General features: G+C 37.8%; 1 protein-coding gene across 2 annotated transcripts; it reads left to right on the forward strand.

Annotated features, from left to right (window-relative positions):
- The first annotated feature begins 4,671 nt into the window (after positions 1-4,671).
- LOC126278611 (uncharacterized) lies at positions 4,672-14,934 on the forward strand. Of its 2 annotated transcripts, none has more exons than XM_049978853.1 (5): positions 4,672-4,932; positions 10,671-11,434; positions 11,524-12,785; positions 12,861-13,024; positions 14,221-14,928. In XM_049978853.1, exons 1-5 carry the CDS (start codon positions 4,921-4,923, stop codon positions 14,272-14,274), a joined length of 2,256 nt encoding a protein of 751 aa, XP_049834810.1. In that variant the 5' UTR covers positions 4,672-4,920; the 3' UTR covers positions 14,275-14,928. The 2 variants fall into 2 exon arrangements, with proteins under 2 accessions (XP_049834810.1, XP_049834809.1); XM_049978852.1 differs by lacking the exon at positions 4,672-4,932 and adding an exon at positions 8,576-8,668 and having other exon boundaries at positions 14,221-14,934.
- The last annotated feature ends 1,273 nt before the right edge of the window (positions 14,935-16,207 follow it).

Here is a 16,207-nt window from a genome sequence, read left to right on the forward strand (position 1 = left end):
GTGAGAGTACCATGAAGCTGTTTCCTAAATGTAATGGAGAGACCATCCACTATGCTTTACTGTCACAAATTTCTTCTGCTCCTTTCTAAATGAGCCCCACATTTATTTTATTTTTTTCTAATAAAGTCACTATTCAATTTGAGGAAAACTGGTTTGCAAAACGCACCAACTTCTCATAAGCTTCAGCCTATAAACTGATGTTTATAAAAATGTTTGCATGTTATTGAAAAGGGTGTTTATGTAAGAAAAATTGATCATTGTGTTTCACATAATTTGCTGTCAAATGTACAGTTAGACTTCTAGAAGTGGTTTAACAACGTAAAATGCTATACACTCTTTTCTCTGTGAGGTACTGAATGGATTAAACAAAATGTTTCGAATACTATGCAGCTTTTTTTAAAAAATTTAACTAAGGCAGATGATAGTATTGATCACAAAATATTGCTCCAGAAGGTGGGCCATTATGGAATATGGCGAGCAGCTCACAATTGATTCGCATTTTACTTTAAGAACAGACAGTAAAAGGTCATTCTGCACAGTACTGCAAATGGCTGTGATGGTGGGTCTGAGTGGGATGTGGTTAAATTGAGAGTGCCCCAGGGATCAGTGCTAAGGCCACTCCTGTTCCTTATTTATATAAATGATATGCCTTCTAGTATTTCAAGTGATTCTGAAATATTTCTTTTTGCTCATGACACTAGCTTGGTAGTAAAGGATGTTGTGTGCAACACTGGCACTTTTAAACAGTACAGATCAAGATATGAGTTCGGGCTTGTAGAAAATAAACTAACGCTAAATCACAGTAAGACTCTGGTCTTGCAGTTTCTATCACACAATACAACACAACCTGATGTTCCAATTACACCGAATGGGCATTTGATTACTGAGAGTGAACAGTTAAATTTCTGTGTGTTCAGGTAGATAGTAAACTGTCGTGGAAAGCCCAGGTTCAGGATTTTGTCCAAATATATAATGCAGCTATATTTGCTATTAGAACAGTATCTGAAGTAAGTGATAGTTCTACATGAAAGGTAGTCTACTTTGCTTATTTTCATTCGCTTGTGATGTATGGTATTGTTTTTTTGGGGTAACACATCTTATTTACAAAGCGTGTTTTTGGCTCAGAAATGGGTGGTTCTGATAAGATGTGCAAGTTCTTGAAAGTCTTATCAACCTCTGTTCATTAGTCTGGTTACTCCTGACACTGACTTCTCAATATATGTATTCTTTTAACGCTGTTTCTTGTTAAGAATATCAGTTTATTTCCAAGAATTAGCAACTTTCACACAGTTAATTCTAGACAGAAATCCAATCTGCATTTGGATCGCACCTACTTGACTCTTGTGCAGAAAGGCATGCAGTATTCTGCTGCATTCATTTTCTGTAAGCTACCACATGAATTCAAAAATCTTAGCAGTAATCCACATTCTTTCAATTCTAAACTTAAAGAGTTTCCTCATGGGTCACTCCTTCCATTCAGTGGAGGAGTTCCTTGAAAAATTAAATTACTGCCTGTGTTATATTGTTGATTGCATTTAAATAAATGTGTAACTTGTCGTCTTTCTATGATTCATAAACATTTTATTGTATCTACAATTATTGTTCTGTTGTAATTTCCTGTACTGACATGTTCCATTAGTGTGGATATTTGCTCCTCAATTTGGTCCTACAGAACCGGATGTGTAAAATAAAATAAAATATTTTATTTTCCATAAGCAGTGTTGCTCTTTGTACATCTTTAGAAATTTGGAAAAAAGTCCTTGATCCAGCAATGGGAAACCACCTTGATCGTGTTGCATTCTGTAGGTTACTGACAGAGAGTACATAACATTCCCATGGCATATACAGTACCGTTTTTGGAAATTGCAACACCCAGAAAGAAAGGCATGAATTCAATTAATATAATACCACAGGTTAGGTACATGACAAGTAACAAACTATTACCTTTTTAAATCTGTACATGTCCTTTGAGCCCTACTATTTAGTATGTTGCGTGGCCCCCCTGCACTGTAATTAGAGCTGCTACACGCCGTCACATTGAATCAGTAAGGTCTTGAATATGTTCCTGAGGGAGTTCCATCCATGCGGTTTGTATCCCAGCCCACAGATCCATGATACCAGTTACTGGAGGACCATGACACACCAGGTGCCAACTAACCATATTCCAGACATGTTCGATGGGCGACATGTCTGTCGAACGTGCAGGCCAGGGAAGCAATGGTATTCGTTGCTCTTCAAAGAAAGCCTGTACGTTCCTTGCAATATGTGGCCCGGGATTGCCCTGTTGAAATGTGACCTGTGGATATGCCTGAAGCAGGGGAGTACTTTAGGCTCCACAACCTCCATTAGGTACTGGTTGCTGTTCAAAGCTCCTGCAATACATATGAGGCAAGATTGGTTGTTGTAACCCATGATGCCCCAAACAGTCACACCTGGTGTTTGTCCACTACACCATTCCACAATGCACCTCTCGAGGTTCCAATCACCACAGTACCACTGGAGATGGATGCGGCCATCACTGTCAGAAAAGTTGAAGCTGGACTCGTCCGAAAACATTACATGTTGCCACTCAGCTCCCCAGTGACGGTGTTCACGTGCCCATTGCAGTCGTAGGAGCTTGTGGTTTCTGGACAATCGAAGCCGACACAATGGCATGTGTGCAACCAGTCCAACCTGCAGCACACCGCAATGAACCGTCAATGCAGGCAAGCTCACACTTGTTGCAGTGCCTTTCATGTCAACTTTATTTTTTCCACATTGTGTGACAGCTCTGCACAGACTGCACTACGCGCAACACTGACCCTGTCAGACGGAAACGAGAGGGCTCTACTCGGCCTACGTGTACCCCATCTCGCTGCAAAACGTATCACATATTGTTTGCACACTCGTCGCCACTTCCACCAAGTGTGGCGCTATTCTGGTAATTCCTTCTCAGTTTTGCACTTTTCACAAATGGCAGTGTAGTAGGTAACTGACAGTAGAATGCGCGAGAGAGCGCACAACAGCAAGCGTGACAATGGCACACGCCAGGCTCGTACAGCGCGGGAACTATGAATGAGGTTTCACCTGCAGCATGCTATGCAAACCATTTTGACCATATGGATGTGTCCTGGTGGCAAGCATTTTGGGAGGCGTGTGTGCACCACAACCAGTTAGTATTTCTCGAGCGAGTGGGAAGCCATCTCCTTTGAAGAAACTATCACAGTGGTACAGGGGCAGAAATCTGGCAGTCTAGTCATTCTCAATTTAAAAATAGGTCGACCGGAAGGAAGATATGATGTGTAATAGCAATGGAACTTAAAACTGATGTTAAGTAAACATTTTTAACATGTAATTCCATTCTGACAAAAGTAGTCCACAAACGTGTCTTCCACTTATCTTACCACTAGTGATTCACTATTACTTCATCTACTGAGACACTATCTTTTACAGTTTCCATGATGTTTCCAATCATATTGTAATCTGGGTCACTATTTTCATAATACTCTCTAATGATGTGTAAGACACATGCTGTTTTGATAATAATACACACATGTTGTACATTTGCCTCTTAAGGTTATCCTAATATGTTCTACTTTGCACATGAAATTTCAAATTCACATTCAATGCACTTTTGAGCCTGAGAAAGATCTTGATTGAAATACCTTTGTTTATCATTCAGAGTTCTTACTGGTAACGGACGCATTAAATTTGCCTTCAGTGGGTATGCCTGCTATAAAAACACATGGTAAAAGACTTGAGGCATTATTTCTAGTGGTGGTGTATCGAGATTTCCACTTCCCATTACCTTATGTAGAACTTAGTGATGGAAAGTTCCTGCATCACTTTGCTTCCCACTTGCGCCGATTTCTATCGCTATAAATTTTCCCTGTTCTCAGTGACAATAGCTTGTAAAATGCAGACAAATAATCTGCTTATCGTTACTGGTCTGGATAAATGAGTTCACAGTGTTTACTTTCAAGTGCCCCAGTGCAGTGGCGAAACCACCATAGTCTGTAATAATCATATGCAATTTTCTTCATTTGTTCTGTGTGCTAGTCCTATAGTAAGATATCCGTAACCAGCAAAAACGTCACAAAATATATTTTTGTTTGTTTTTATGTTTTCTTTTCTTTCAGAGGAGTCACTGAAAAGATGACGGAAGTATCTGAAAGAACACTACAAAAATGGACTAATGAAACAAACAATCTGTGGGTCTGGGTCAATAGCCGGTTCAACCAGCACATCGCCATGACAGTACTTTCCATTAGTGTTGCTCCTGAAGGATGAACTGATACCAGCCAAGACAACAGGCAATTTAAATTCAGAAATAGATACACAGAAAGTTCCAGCTCAGACTTCACAGTAACATTTGAACATGAAGAGGTTGATGGTCTGTCTCAACTCACGAAAAGAAAGTGAAATGCTAATGCTTTGACAAGAAGGCATTGGAAAACAGAAACATTTGATGGTGGAGAAAAGATCAGGGGCAAATGGAGCGAACTATAAATTAAAACTAGATGAATATTAAAGGTTTCTCATGACTATATTGCCTACTATGAAGAAGTTGTCCTTTGGCAATATAGTTGAATGGAAATTGGTGTACATTACTCTCAAGCATCTATCGATCTTTTTCTAAATGTAATCAACTATAGACACAAACATTCTTGTATATTAGTTGAATGGTGGCTACACTGAGTCACAGCACCAGAGATTGCGCCAAAGAGTATTATTCCGCCACCTCCACTGGCGCAGTACTTGTTGAGAGAATGTCGAGGGCAGTTGCAGTTCAGAGGTTGCCGTGGGAAGTGCTTGTTGAGAGGTTGTCGAGAGCATGTCTTGTGCAGTTATTGTTCTGTTGGGCGAGATAGTAGATGCTGTTCGGTTGGTGTAATGTATAGATGGAAGATGTTGCAATGATCACAGTGTATTTTTCGTCCAATGTATATGGAGGTAACAAAAAATTTTTTATTTCAAATTTCCTAAATAACAATGCCTCTTGGTCACAGGTTCAGTCAACAAAGCATCTGACTCGTGTTCATGTATTAGACTTGTAATTCTGGTTTCTATGTGCAATTACAGTATTTCTGTTTTTTTTTTATTTTTATTTTTATTCATTGTAAATGGTGTTTAAAATTTCTTGTCATATTGAGGAAGAACCGTGCCAGATTCATGTACTTTGAATCACACTTCCACACACAGAACAGTTACACTTGTGCTTTGTTGTTTCGTAGCTTTTATAGTTGCTGGAGACTTAAATCAACTGTGTTAACGGAAATTTCCTTTCATTCTTTATTGTTATTTTATGCAGTCAGATTGCGTAATAATACTACTCATGGCCTACCGGTTATGAGACTTCGTAACCGGACTCACGGCTACTAAAATTATTGCATTTTCATCATTTTTATTATTAAGCCCCCATGCATAGTCCAGGCAGTTTAGGTAAAATCGGGGAAAAATTTATTAAGTTTTAAAGCTTTGGGAAAACTCTCTTAGGGGATAAAGAACTAAAAAACAGGAAAGTTGTCTCCCCTATCGAGGGGGGTTTCCCACTCCCCCACCCCTTAATGTAATTTATTTTCCTTTTTCCAAACTTTACGAAAACTGGTTCATTTAAAAAAGTTATCTATATGATAGAAAATATTAGTGGTGAAATTCTACTCAGAAAAGGTCAAATGCATGTTTAATCAAGGTAATTACTTTATGAGTGCCAAAATTTGTAGGTAAAAAAAGTGAAATGTGTTTTAAAACAGACTTTTATTTATATGGAACAATTTTGCTTTATAGTCTTTTACTTCATATTTATGCAACTTAAATTATTGGAATGAAAATCATTTTTCAAATAAATTAAGAATTACTATAAAACTAATCAACAATTACTTTTGTTGTAGTATACACAAATCAAAATACGTTTTGTGTCACCTCGGTTCCAGAACCTGTACAGAAAATTGGAATAGAGATCAACATAAACATCATTTCTGTCCTTTTTATTGCTCTTGAAAACCACACATTGCTTGTTGTATCATATTACAGCGAGAGGTGATGGTCCAGATTACTGTACACACCTGTACCTCTAATACCCAATAGTACTTCCTCTTGCATTGATGCAGCCTGTATTCGTCGTAGCATACTATCCACAATTTCATCATGGTACTGTTGGTTCAGATTGTCCCACTCCTCAACAGCGATTCACCGTAGATCCCTCAGAGTGGTTGGTGGGTCACGTCATCCATAAACAGCCCTTTTCAATCAATCCCAGGTGTGTTCAATAGGGTTCCTGGCTGGAGAACATGGTGGCCACTCTAGTCGAGCAATGCCGTTATCCTGAAAGGAGCCATTCACAAGATGTGCATGATGGGGGTGCGAATTGTCGTCCATGAAGACAAATGCCTTGCCAATATGCTGCTGATATGGTTGCACTATCGGTTGGGGGAGCCATTCACATATTGTACAGCTATTACGGTACCTTCCATGACCACCAGCTTCTATGTCGGTCCCACATAATGCCATCCCAAAACAGCAGGGAACTTTCACCTTGCTGCACTCGCTGGACAGTGTGTCTAAGGCATTCAGCCTGACTGGCTTGCCTCAAGACACATCTCTTGGTTGAAGGCATATGCGAGACTCATTGATGAAGAGAACGTGATGCCAACCCTGAGCAGTCCAGTCAGTATGTTGTTGGGGACCATCTGTATAGCACTGCATAGTGTTGTGGTTGCAAAGATGGACCTCGCCATGGATGTTGCGAGTGAAGTTGCACATCATGAAGTCTGTTGGGCACAGTTTGAGTCGTAATACGACATCCTGTGGCTGCAGGAAAAGCATTATTCAAGATGGTGGAGTTATTGTCAGGGTTCCTCCGAGCCATAATCCGTAGGTAGTGGTCATCCACTGCAATAGTAGCCCTTGGCAGCCTGAGCGAGGCATGTCAGTTCCTGTTTCTCTGTATCTCCTCCATGTTCAAACAACATTAATTTGGTTCACTCCGAGATGCCTGGACCTTCACTTGTTGACGGCCTCTCCTGGCACAAAGTAACAATGCAGATGCAATCGAACTGCAGTATTGACTATCTAGGCATAGTTGAACTACAGACAACACAAGCCGTGTACCTCCTTCCTGGTCGAATGACTGGAAGTGATCGGCTGTCAGTCCCCATCCATCTAATAGGCGCTGCTTGTGCATCGTTGTTTACATCTTTGGGCAGGTTTAGTGACATCTCTGAACAGTCAAAGGGACTGTGTCTGTGGTACAATATCTGCAGTTCTGGAAGCTGAGGTGATGCAAAACTTTTTTTATGTGTGTATTTACAATCACGAGGACAGCATGTAGACAATGAAGATACCACAACATCTATCAAACAAAACAGTTCTTGTAAATATCTTCTTTTATATAAAACCATCATCCAAATATTCTGTCAAATGACTGTAAGGGAAATTAGTGCAGCTTTGCTCACTACAGTTTTTGCACAGTGTTGTGCAGAGTAGGTCAGCCTTCACACATCCTCAGTTTCTTCTGCAGCCGCATTAAATCAGTAGCAGTATTTACTTTGGAGCAGGTGGTCATTTAATGTGAATCGAGGAGATTCCCTCCAGCCCCAGTTTCTGGGATCCAAGTTGTTCCCCAGCCATAGCTGGACTTGTAGGTAAACTCAGTAAGAGTGGAGGCGTCCTGCATCGGTAGTGGGTGGAAAATGAGAGAGTATGACAATTGTTTGCCTGACCCACAAGTACATTAAAACATTGAATGGCATTTAAGTTATCATCAGGACCCTACTGTTTTTATGTATAGAGAGAGAGAGAGAGAGAGAGAGAGAGAGAGAGAGAGAGAGAGAGAGAGAGAGAGAGTATAAATTCTGCTCCTGCTTTACCAGTGGTATCAGGAGAGGAAGCAGAATCGTTGAATATCTGTGGAATATTATGAAGATCAGGAGACCAGTAAAATAGTAGGAAAGCTTCTAGCTTTCCTTTCCCAGACATGGGTGAAGTGCTGTCGCAACCACTTACTGCATGAAGAAACAATATTGAATTCTTGCATTCATGAACGAGTAAGAAGTTATGTATACTTTTAGAACTGTTAACACCTTGTTCTGATGCTACCTTTATCTTCCTTCATCAGAATTATGTCTGTGTCATCTGGAGCAAGAACGATAAGTAGCACAATAAGATTTACATCTTGACCTACAATAATCACTTACTGGTAAAATTTTGAGGCATTTATTGCTTTTGCAACAACTTCAGCATCTGCATCGTCATCCGCAATCCTGGTTTCAATACCAAAGCTGCCTAGTTTTTGCACAAGCAGTGTAGTAAACATTTCCTTATTGCTGAGGTTACTAAGAAAGGCAGACTGTAATTCAATGCATAATGTCTCGTCATTAAAGAAAATTTCTCGTGAGGTCCGCTTCATCCTTCGCCTTTGGTGTTCAATATTTTTGCGAGTACTGACTTGACCCGGGGTCTAGCCATCTCCCCTCCACACTGTCTGAGCGCTGTAGCTAGCGACCAATAAGGAGCCACCAGACGACTACCAATGAAAAAGTGCTGTGCATCAGACGCGCGCGAAATTCTGTCGCTACTCACTATTGTGTTTGTATGTGTATGCGCCTCCTGCATCAACGTGTCCTCGTACTGTATTTTTGAAATGATTTCGTTCGAAGATGGTGTGGACGAGCTAAAGGCTGACGTATTTGTAAGTACCATATTTAGCATGAATTTTCTGCACTTAATTTTTTTTTTTTTTTTTTTTTTTTTTTAGCGTTGAAATTAATTGCTTTCAATGAAATGCTGTCGGCGAACGAAAGGAAGAATGAAATAGTTAATACTATTTCTCAAGTGGGTGTATTTTCTGCTTGCTTTTTGAAGCTATTAATCCAGACTGCTCACTTGCCAGTTGTTATTGGCAACTTGGTAATGTTGGCTACTTAAGATTATGGAATTAGGGGGATCAAATAAAACATGAAAGACAGGGTATTGGTAGGGTAAAAATGAAATAAGCAGGATCGGGTGAAAATAGCCATTATGAGAGTAAATTATGGAAGAAAATAAGGTGAAGGTTCAGCCAACTTGTTTACCTGATCGGGAATCCTCATTTTAAAATCTTGCTGTGGACTCCAGTAATTTAAATGGTGTGATAGTAAGCAGGAGATTTAATAACTGCATTAAACAGCGCACGCAAATCGTAATATAAAACAGCGGTATACCTATTTTGACAGCTATTTTCATTTCTCAGTACTGGAAAATTACCGTGTAATACATTTTTCTGTACGAATTTGGTTTTTATATTTCTTGTTAGCAACATAGACTTTTAATGATCCTTTAAAAGAAGGCTTATTTCGTAGGCCATTTTTTCCTGATGTTTCACGTATATGTGAAACATGTATATGTGTAAAAAGCTTCAGAATCAGCTAAAACTTATTAACATTGTGTACTGGAATTATAAAACACATTTGTATACTAAACTGTGAGTTGTTTTTCCCATTGTTTGGAAAGGTGGAGGAAAAGTGGAGTAAACAGAAGGCTATCATATCTTGAGCAGCTGACTGCATCCTGAGTTCAGATTTATCACAAATAGTGTTTGCTTTTTTAAAAATAATTAGTAACTAGTTTGTTTACTCTCTGTATTTCAATTTGGAAATCATTAGACTATCAGTAGTGTTGAATGCCTAGAAATTACATTAAACTGCAACCTTAAAGAGACAGAGTATGCTGTGATAGTTTAAAATTAATGCCAGGTGTAAATAAAAGCTGTTACTCAACTGTAATTTAAACATACCACTGGTATCTGAGAGTAATACTAAAAAGTTCTGAAAACACAAAAATCTGTTCTCAGTAAAGGTGAGTATACTTGCTTGGCTACATGGGCCTTCCCATAACTTCATTCAAGGTAAAACATACTGTTGCTGAGTTTGTTCAGCTCAGTACTACAGAAAGTATATTTACCAGTGGAAAAGAAGTTTTGCCAGTAAGTATTGGTATTCAGATTTTACCAAACACCCACGTCTAATCACGCAGAAACTTCAGAAATTTTAAATAATCTATAGGAGCACACCAACATGCCCATTTGTCTTTCCCTTAGAAACATTTCCCTTAGGATTTGGAACTGGAACTATCAGACTGAAGTGTCCAGAAAAATTTGTTTAGGCCAAAACTATTAGTTTAAATACTGTTTGTAACATTAATGGACATAGTTAATATTTCCTCTGTATAAAAATCTACCCTTTTCCTCAAAATTTATACGACATTAATTTGTTTGACATAGAAATGTCTAATAGACTATTATATGAATTCTTTTTATCTTGCCTCATCCTTTTATTGTCCTATCACCTGTGTAGGTCCTTTCTTCAATGTAGTCACTAGGTCTTTTTTTTGTGCCCTCAAGTATTTTTTCTTTTTTCAGTGAAATGTTTGTGTGAATATGAAACATTTTAAACCATATTCTGATGAGTACAAAAGCTTTTCACCGAAAATTTCGAAAGTTTAAATATTGTTTTGTTTTTACCCCTTCCTACCCAAGGTAAAATGTGTACTTATTGGTGGTTTTTATGAAATTGTGGTCTGGTCTACCATGTGTCTACATAGCTGCTGCACTTCTTATATCAAATGTATGTTACTGAAGGGAGGAAAATTCTGAAATAATGTAAATGAAGCCAAGTAAAGAAGTGATAGTAATACATGTTCTTCTCCCTTAACAGGAAATTCTCCCGCAGTGGAAAACAAGTGTGTTGGAGCTGCACAGAAATGACTGTAATGTGCAAGAAATAAAATCTTTAAACATCCTTGTTGATGTTAAAACAAGGGAGGAGTTTGGACAGTGGTTGGCACAGTTTGAAAACATAACAAAAACAACTTACACAATAAGGTGCACTGAACCTGCATCAGGTAAGTATATTGTTTTCAAACAAAGGCTGGTCTGTCACCATAATACTCGCAGTATAAAAGTTCATGGTTCAGTGCAAAGGGCAACAAAAAACACTAACTGTCCATCAAAAATGACATTGACAATTCACGCTGTGCATGATAGATACAGAGGTAAGTATGTAGAGAAAGCAATGCTCTGTAAGGAAATGCCGTGTGAGGTTAACTTGGTGTTGTGTCATAACCTCAGTGTTGAGAGTGCTGCTGCTTTAAGATTTAGGCAACCATCAAGTGATGTCAAAGAAAAATTAATCTCCCTGTTTGAAAGAGGTCGTTCACCAGCCACTGCTCTTGAGTCAATAAAGGTTGAAATTCAGCTGAATTGTTCAGATTACCCTTTAGTCCTTGCAGACAGAAGCAGGTGTCCTGATTACAACTTTTGCCACTATTTGTTCAATAAAGTTTTTAAGAAAAAGTATGGGCCAACAGACTTCAATAAAGAAGGAAAGCATCTGTTGCAACAGAGGTTAGAGGAATACAACAGCGAAGTTGGAGCTGTGTGTGCCAAGATGATTCAGAAAGATGATGATTATATAGTATGGTAAGAGTATATTTACAAATTTGTAGTCTGATGAATACTTTATGCATATACGTTTAGCTACTAATAATATTTGTATAATTATTTTTCAGCATTTGCTCACCACTGATGCAAAAAGTCCATACTCGTGTAAAAGCTGCTTCCAAACTTGTATTTATGGACCACAAGCTGCGGAGTTGTAGAAATGGGACTAGAGTTGCTGAAAGAGATAGTGGGGGAAAATATTTTTGGGGAAACATCAATGGCCCAAGTGTGTTTCTGACTGACGACAGCCAGTCAGAACAAAATGCAATTAGAAGGTGCTTCCCAAACACAAAAACTTTGTTGTGTATATTCCATGTCCTGCAGACAGTGTGGCGCTGGCTTCTCAAAGCAAAAAATGCTATACCACAGCAAAAACAGTGTGCGTTCTTCCAGAATTTAAAAAAAAAAATAATGTTTGCGCAAACAAAAAATGAAGCAGTGGTAAACTATAATGTAACAAGAGCAAACATTGGTGTAGATCATCAAAATTTATTGAAATACTTGGAAGGGTATTGGGATAGGAAAGAACTGTGGACCCTTTCACATCGACGAGGTATGCTTATAGAAGGGCACAACACAAATAATATAAGTGAGGCCTTCATGAGAATTTTAAAGGACAGGATTTTTGAGAGGGTGCGTGCCTTCAATGTGGTTCAGATGGTGGACTTTTTTCTCACGAAGGTAAATTTGTATTTTCAGAGGAGACTTCTTGATGCTGCTAATGGAGCAAGTCCTAAGTATTTCTGTCGGCCTATAAAGGCTCCTTCACAGGAGATTCTAGCAAAAATCAGAAAAGTCAATGAGGATGTTCTGCTCATTCCCAGTGAAGAAAGGGAGAATCACTATTACATTGTTAATATGGCTGTTCTTGTTTGCACTTGTTGCCAAGGCAATACAGGGAAGATCTGTAAACATATAGACTGGGGCAGTACTGTTTTACCATCAGGAAACTACAGGGAGGTGACGGATAGTGACAGTATACGTAGACAGTATTATTTTATTGCTACAAATGAGGAGCCTCCTGAAGGGTGGCTAGAGCCTCTGTATTGCTCTCAGAATGCAGGGGCTTCAAATTCTTCAGAACGTTTGGAGCAAATGGACACAGGATTGCTCTGTGAAAGCCAAGAAGAGATGCCAGACACACTTCACATGGAGACAGTTCCAGACAAGAGAAATATAGATTTAATAGATGAGATAAAAGCTCGTCTCATAGATTTTTCAAATAAATCCCCCGAGGAAATGAGGAAAGGCCTTGAAGTCATGTGCGAAAAATTGAGAAAGCTTAAAACACTATCTGCATGTGTATCTTATTTGGCAAATTTTGGTGAAGGTAAGTAAAACATACTTTTATATAAATGTTATGGAAAGTAATTCAATATTGTATGAATTCTAATTTTTGTTACAGGAAAATCTAGAAAAAATTGTGGTAACTATATTCCCGTTCAGCCCACTGCAATAAGCAGAAGAAAAAACAAGTTGGCAGGTCGCAGATGTCATCCGGGGGGAAGACAAAGACCACATTCTAAGCAAAGCAAGGAATTTGTGAAGACAGTAGAAATTTCTGAAATGGTATTACATTTCTAAAGTCAAGTATGGCATTTTGAAATTTATTTAACATTTTTTAAGTTTGAGGGAGCACTTGTAGCACTGCTGGACATACAGTGCTATTGGCTAACTTGCATAAATTTAATACTGTGTGCTAATGGTGTGCCACAAAAGAAATAAGAAATTGCAACTGAAAACTGCCTCCAGACTGACCTCACATCCAGTATTGATAAAGGCTATGGCATGCAAGTTTCTGGCACCATTTTTAAAATAATTCTTATTTTATCTGAAGGCAGCTCTGTTAGTATAATTAAAGAAAAAGAAAATACTTAATTATGATTTGATGTGACTGTCACGTGGAATAATTTGTAGACAGTGCTATTGAAAAAACTGAAGTCACTCCACACCTTGAACTTGGTGTGGATAATTCCATTACACAGCAAGCCAGCTGAATGATACACTGCAAATCAGTCATAAAGTGTTTACACATTCTGTTTCATTCGAAAAAAAATTGATGTGAACAGGATGTTCCCTTCTGTGCAAGCAGCATTGCATATTTCCATTGGCTTGTGACTTTCTCATGCAAATGTGAATGTACACACATAGTTCACAACATGCCTTGTTCCAAAGCAGTGGCATTAGTACATTATGGAATAATTGCTGATGGGTAAAAGTGCTCATAACTTGTGTTAACACAGCTTCCTCATTGGTAGTTGCCTCAAAAGTTCTCCATTAGCTTAAAATCTCAGTCCTGACTATAACACCATCTAGGCATCATATTAATATACTCACACTCAAACTGTTTGCTAATCTTGTTTAGATGCTAGGTTATTAACATCATGGCATTTCGTTTCTTTGGTCTTGCATGTACAGTAAAATTCTCATTACATGACATCTAAATTGTAACAATTAACTAGGCATATATATATATATTTTATTATTAGTCATCTAAGTGTTTTTTTAAAGGTGTGGCATATACAAGATATTATCACTTTAAGTAGCTAATTACAATATAAAGATGTAAATACACACAAATGTGGAGCCACTTTGAGTTTCATTCCGTCATTGAATATTTCGATACAGAAATGGATGAGAAAAACTATGTTACATAAACATTTTTCCCCAACATTAACCCAGTATTAGTGCAACAAACTTAGTAATCCATAATTTAGAAATAAAGGTTTTCAGTAATGTTAATGTGGATTTTAATTTCTTTTCAGGCTACCTTTCCATCACCAGCTACGCAATCATGCCAGTCAGCTTCAGACTTTTGAAGGTGCACGACTGTTTACTGCAGCATAGTGTGTAGGATTTCCTTAATCTGAGATCCAACCTAATGGAAATATTAAGGGAATGAGTGTAGTAATTAAGTTTTTTCTTAAAGCTCAGGCCTACCCTGACTGCTGAAATATATGTTTTTTTCTTGTAGCTCGCTCGGGTCTAACCCCATTATTCCCGGCGGGGTCAGTTATTTTCTATGCCTCATGATGACTAGGTGTGTGTGTGATGTCCTTAGGTTAGGTTTAATTAGTTCTAAGTTCTAGGGGACTGATGACCATATATGTTAAGTCCCATAGTGCTCAGAACCATTTTCTAACCCTGTTATTGAAATAATTTTTTTCTTAAAGCTCAGACCAAACTTACTATTGAAATATAGAAGTTTTTCTTTAAATTAGGATATCCCAACAATGTGGATACTTATTTTGTATGTTGCATACCTTTCTGGGAAATGTGAATTATCGTTTCTTAAAATGTAAACTACATTTTATATTCTGCAGTATGACTTTTTTTTATTTACATCTGTTCCTTCAGGTTACATGTAGCTTCTTTAATTTGTCATATATCTGCTTTCTGAAGTAGTTCTGTCAGTTGATAATGAAAAATGTTTCCTGCATTTTAATATATATTGGCAATAATAAACTGTAATATTGGCAGGAATGAACTGTTATCATCTTATTAATTGGTATTAACTCTATTTTAGAAGATTAAGTGAAGATATTTTGCAATGTTACTATAAGCATCACATTTAAATAGGAATTATGAACAGATTGCCCCCATTTACACCAAGGTTGGCATAAAGGAATTGCTTATGACGATAGCTTCCTCTGGCATGTAGAGTCTAAACAAAAATTTTCCATCTCAAATTAACTAAAAAGGAAGTAACACTTTCAGGCAACCATCCTAAACTAAACAAGAAATGCATTAATGGTGTAAAAAAACTTAATTTTTTCATTAAATGGCAAGCCAACTAGTCAGACTGCATGTCTTCATATCACAGTTTGTGACTTTAACATTCTGAAAATGAAAGGACAATGAATCTCTTTAAACTTTTATTTGAATATCGGATAGAAAGCTGAACTAGGTAAGTGTACTCACCATGAATGTTTATGTCCAGCTTTTGGTGATGGCAATGTTCTGCTTCTGGTAAGTGAAGACAAAGGGGAAAAGCAAAGGAGTGTGGAAAAATTGTGAAATATGTGAGAAAGTAATAAGACAGAATCAGGGTCCAAAGAGACCTATGCTTGTGTGGTAAACAACCTGCAGACGAGGGTTGGCATTGGGAGGTGGATGACAGCCAGATTCTTGTAATTTAACTGTGCGTTTCAAATCACTGCTTATTTTACAGAGAGCTATAAACTGGACAGGAGAGAGTAATCATTTGTTTAATTTTGTATATGTATTAATGTCCAACTCCATGCATTGATGAGAAAGAATAAGAATATAAATATAGCACTGACACACATTTACTAAATTCAAGAGACCAATTTAAGAAAGGTGTTGACTATAATGATTACAATTTCTACACAACTGCCACAAAACAACACTGACAGTAAAACACAGTTTGGTGTTATTCACATTATAGCATTTTTTAAAAATGATACTGTATTGCTATACAGACTGTTGGGTTATTTAAACTAATTGGGATTTCATATAATGTACTGTAGTGTTTGTCCTAACCCATACCAAGCTCACTTAGACCTAGACGTCTGGTGCTCTTAAAACCCCACTCAGTGCTGCCTTCACATTGCCAGCAAGCTTATACATACATCTTTCACTGCCATTTGACTAGCGCAGTTATGTTCAACTTTATTGATATTACCAAATCATATGTCCAAATTAATTTGTGATGTGAATGTATAATGACTCATTGCACATCACTACAATCTATAATGCAAAGTGATCCCTGGAACATATTACTAACGAACT

Source organism: Schistocerca gregaria, chromosome 6, assembly GCF_023897955.1.
Source record: "Schistocerca gregaria isolate iqSchGreg1 chromosome 6, iqSchGreg1.2, whole genome shotgun sequence".
Classification (NCBI taxonomy): Eukaryota; Metazoa; Arthropoda; class Insecta; order Orthoptera; family Acrididae; genus Schistocerca; species Schistocerca gregaria.

Excerpts from the sequence above, each read along its gene's own strand:
- LOC126278611 (XM_049978852.1), top strand. The coding sequence starts at position 8,621 with ATGATTTCGTTCGAAGATGGTGTGGACGAGCTAAAGGCTGACGTATTT. Across the intron at positions 11,435-11,523 it reads GATGATGATTATATAGTATG|CATTTGCTCACCACTGATGC; the intron begins GTAAGAGTATAT and ends ATTATTTTTCAG. Across the intron at positions 12,786-12,860 it reads TTTGGCAAATTTTGGTGAAG|GAAAATCTAGAAAAAATTGT; the intron begins GTAAGTAAAACA and ends TTTTTGTTACAG.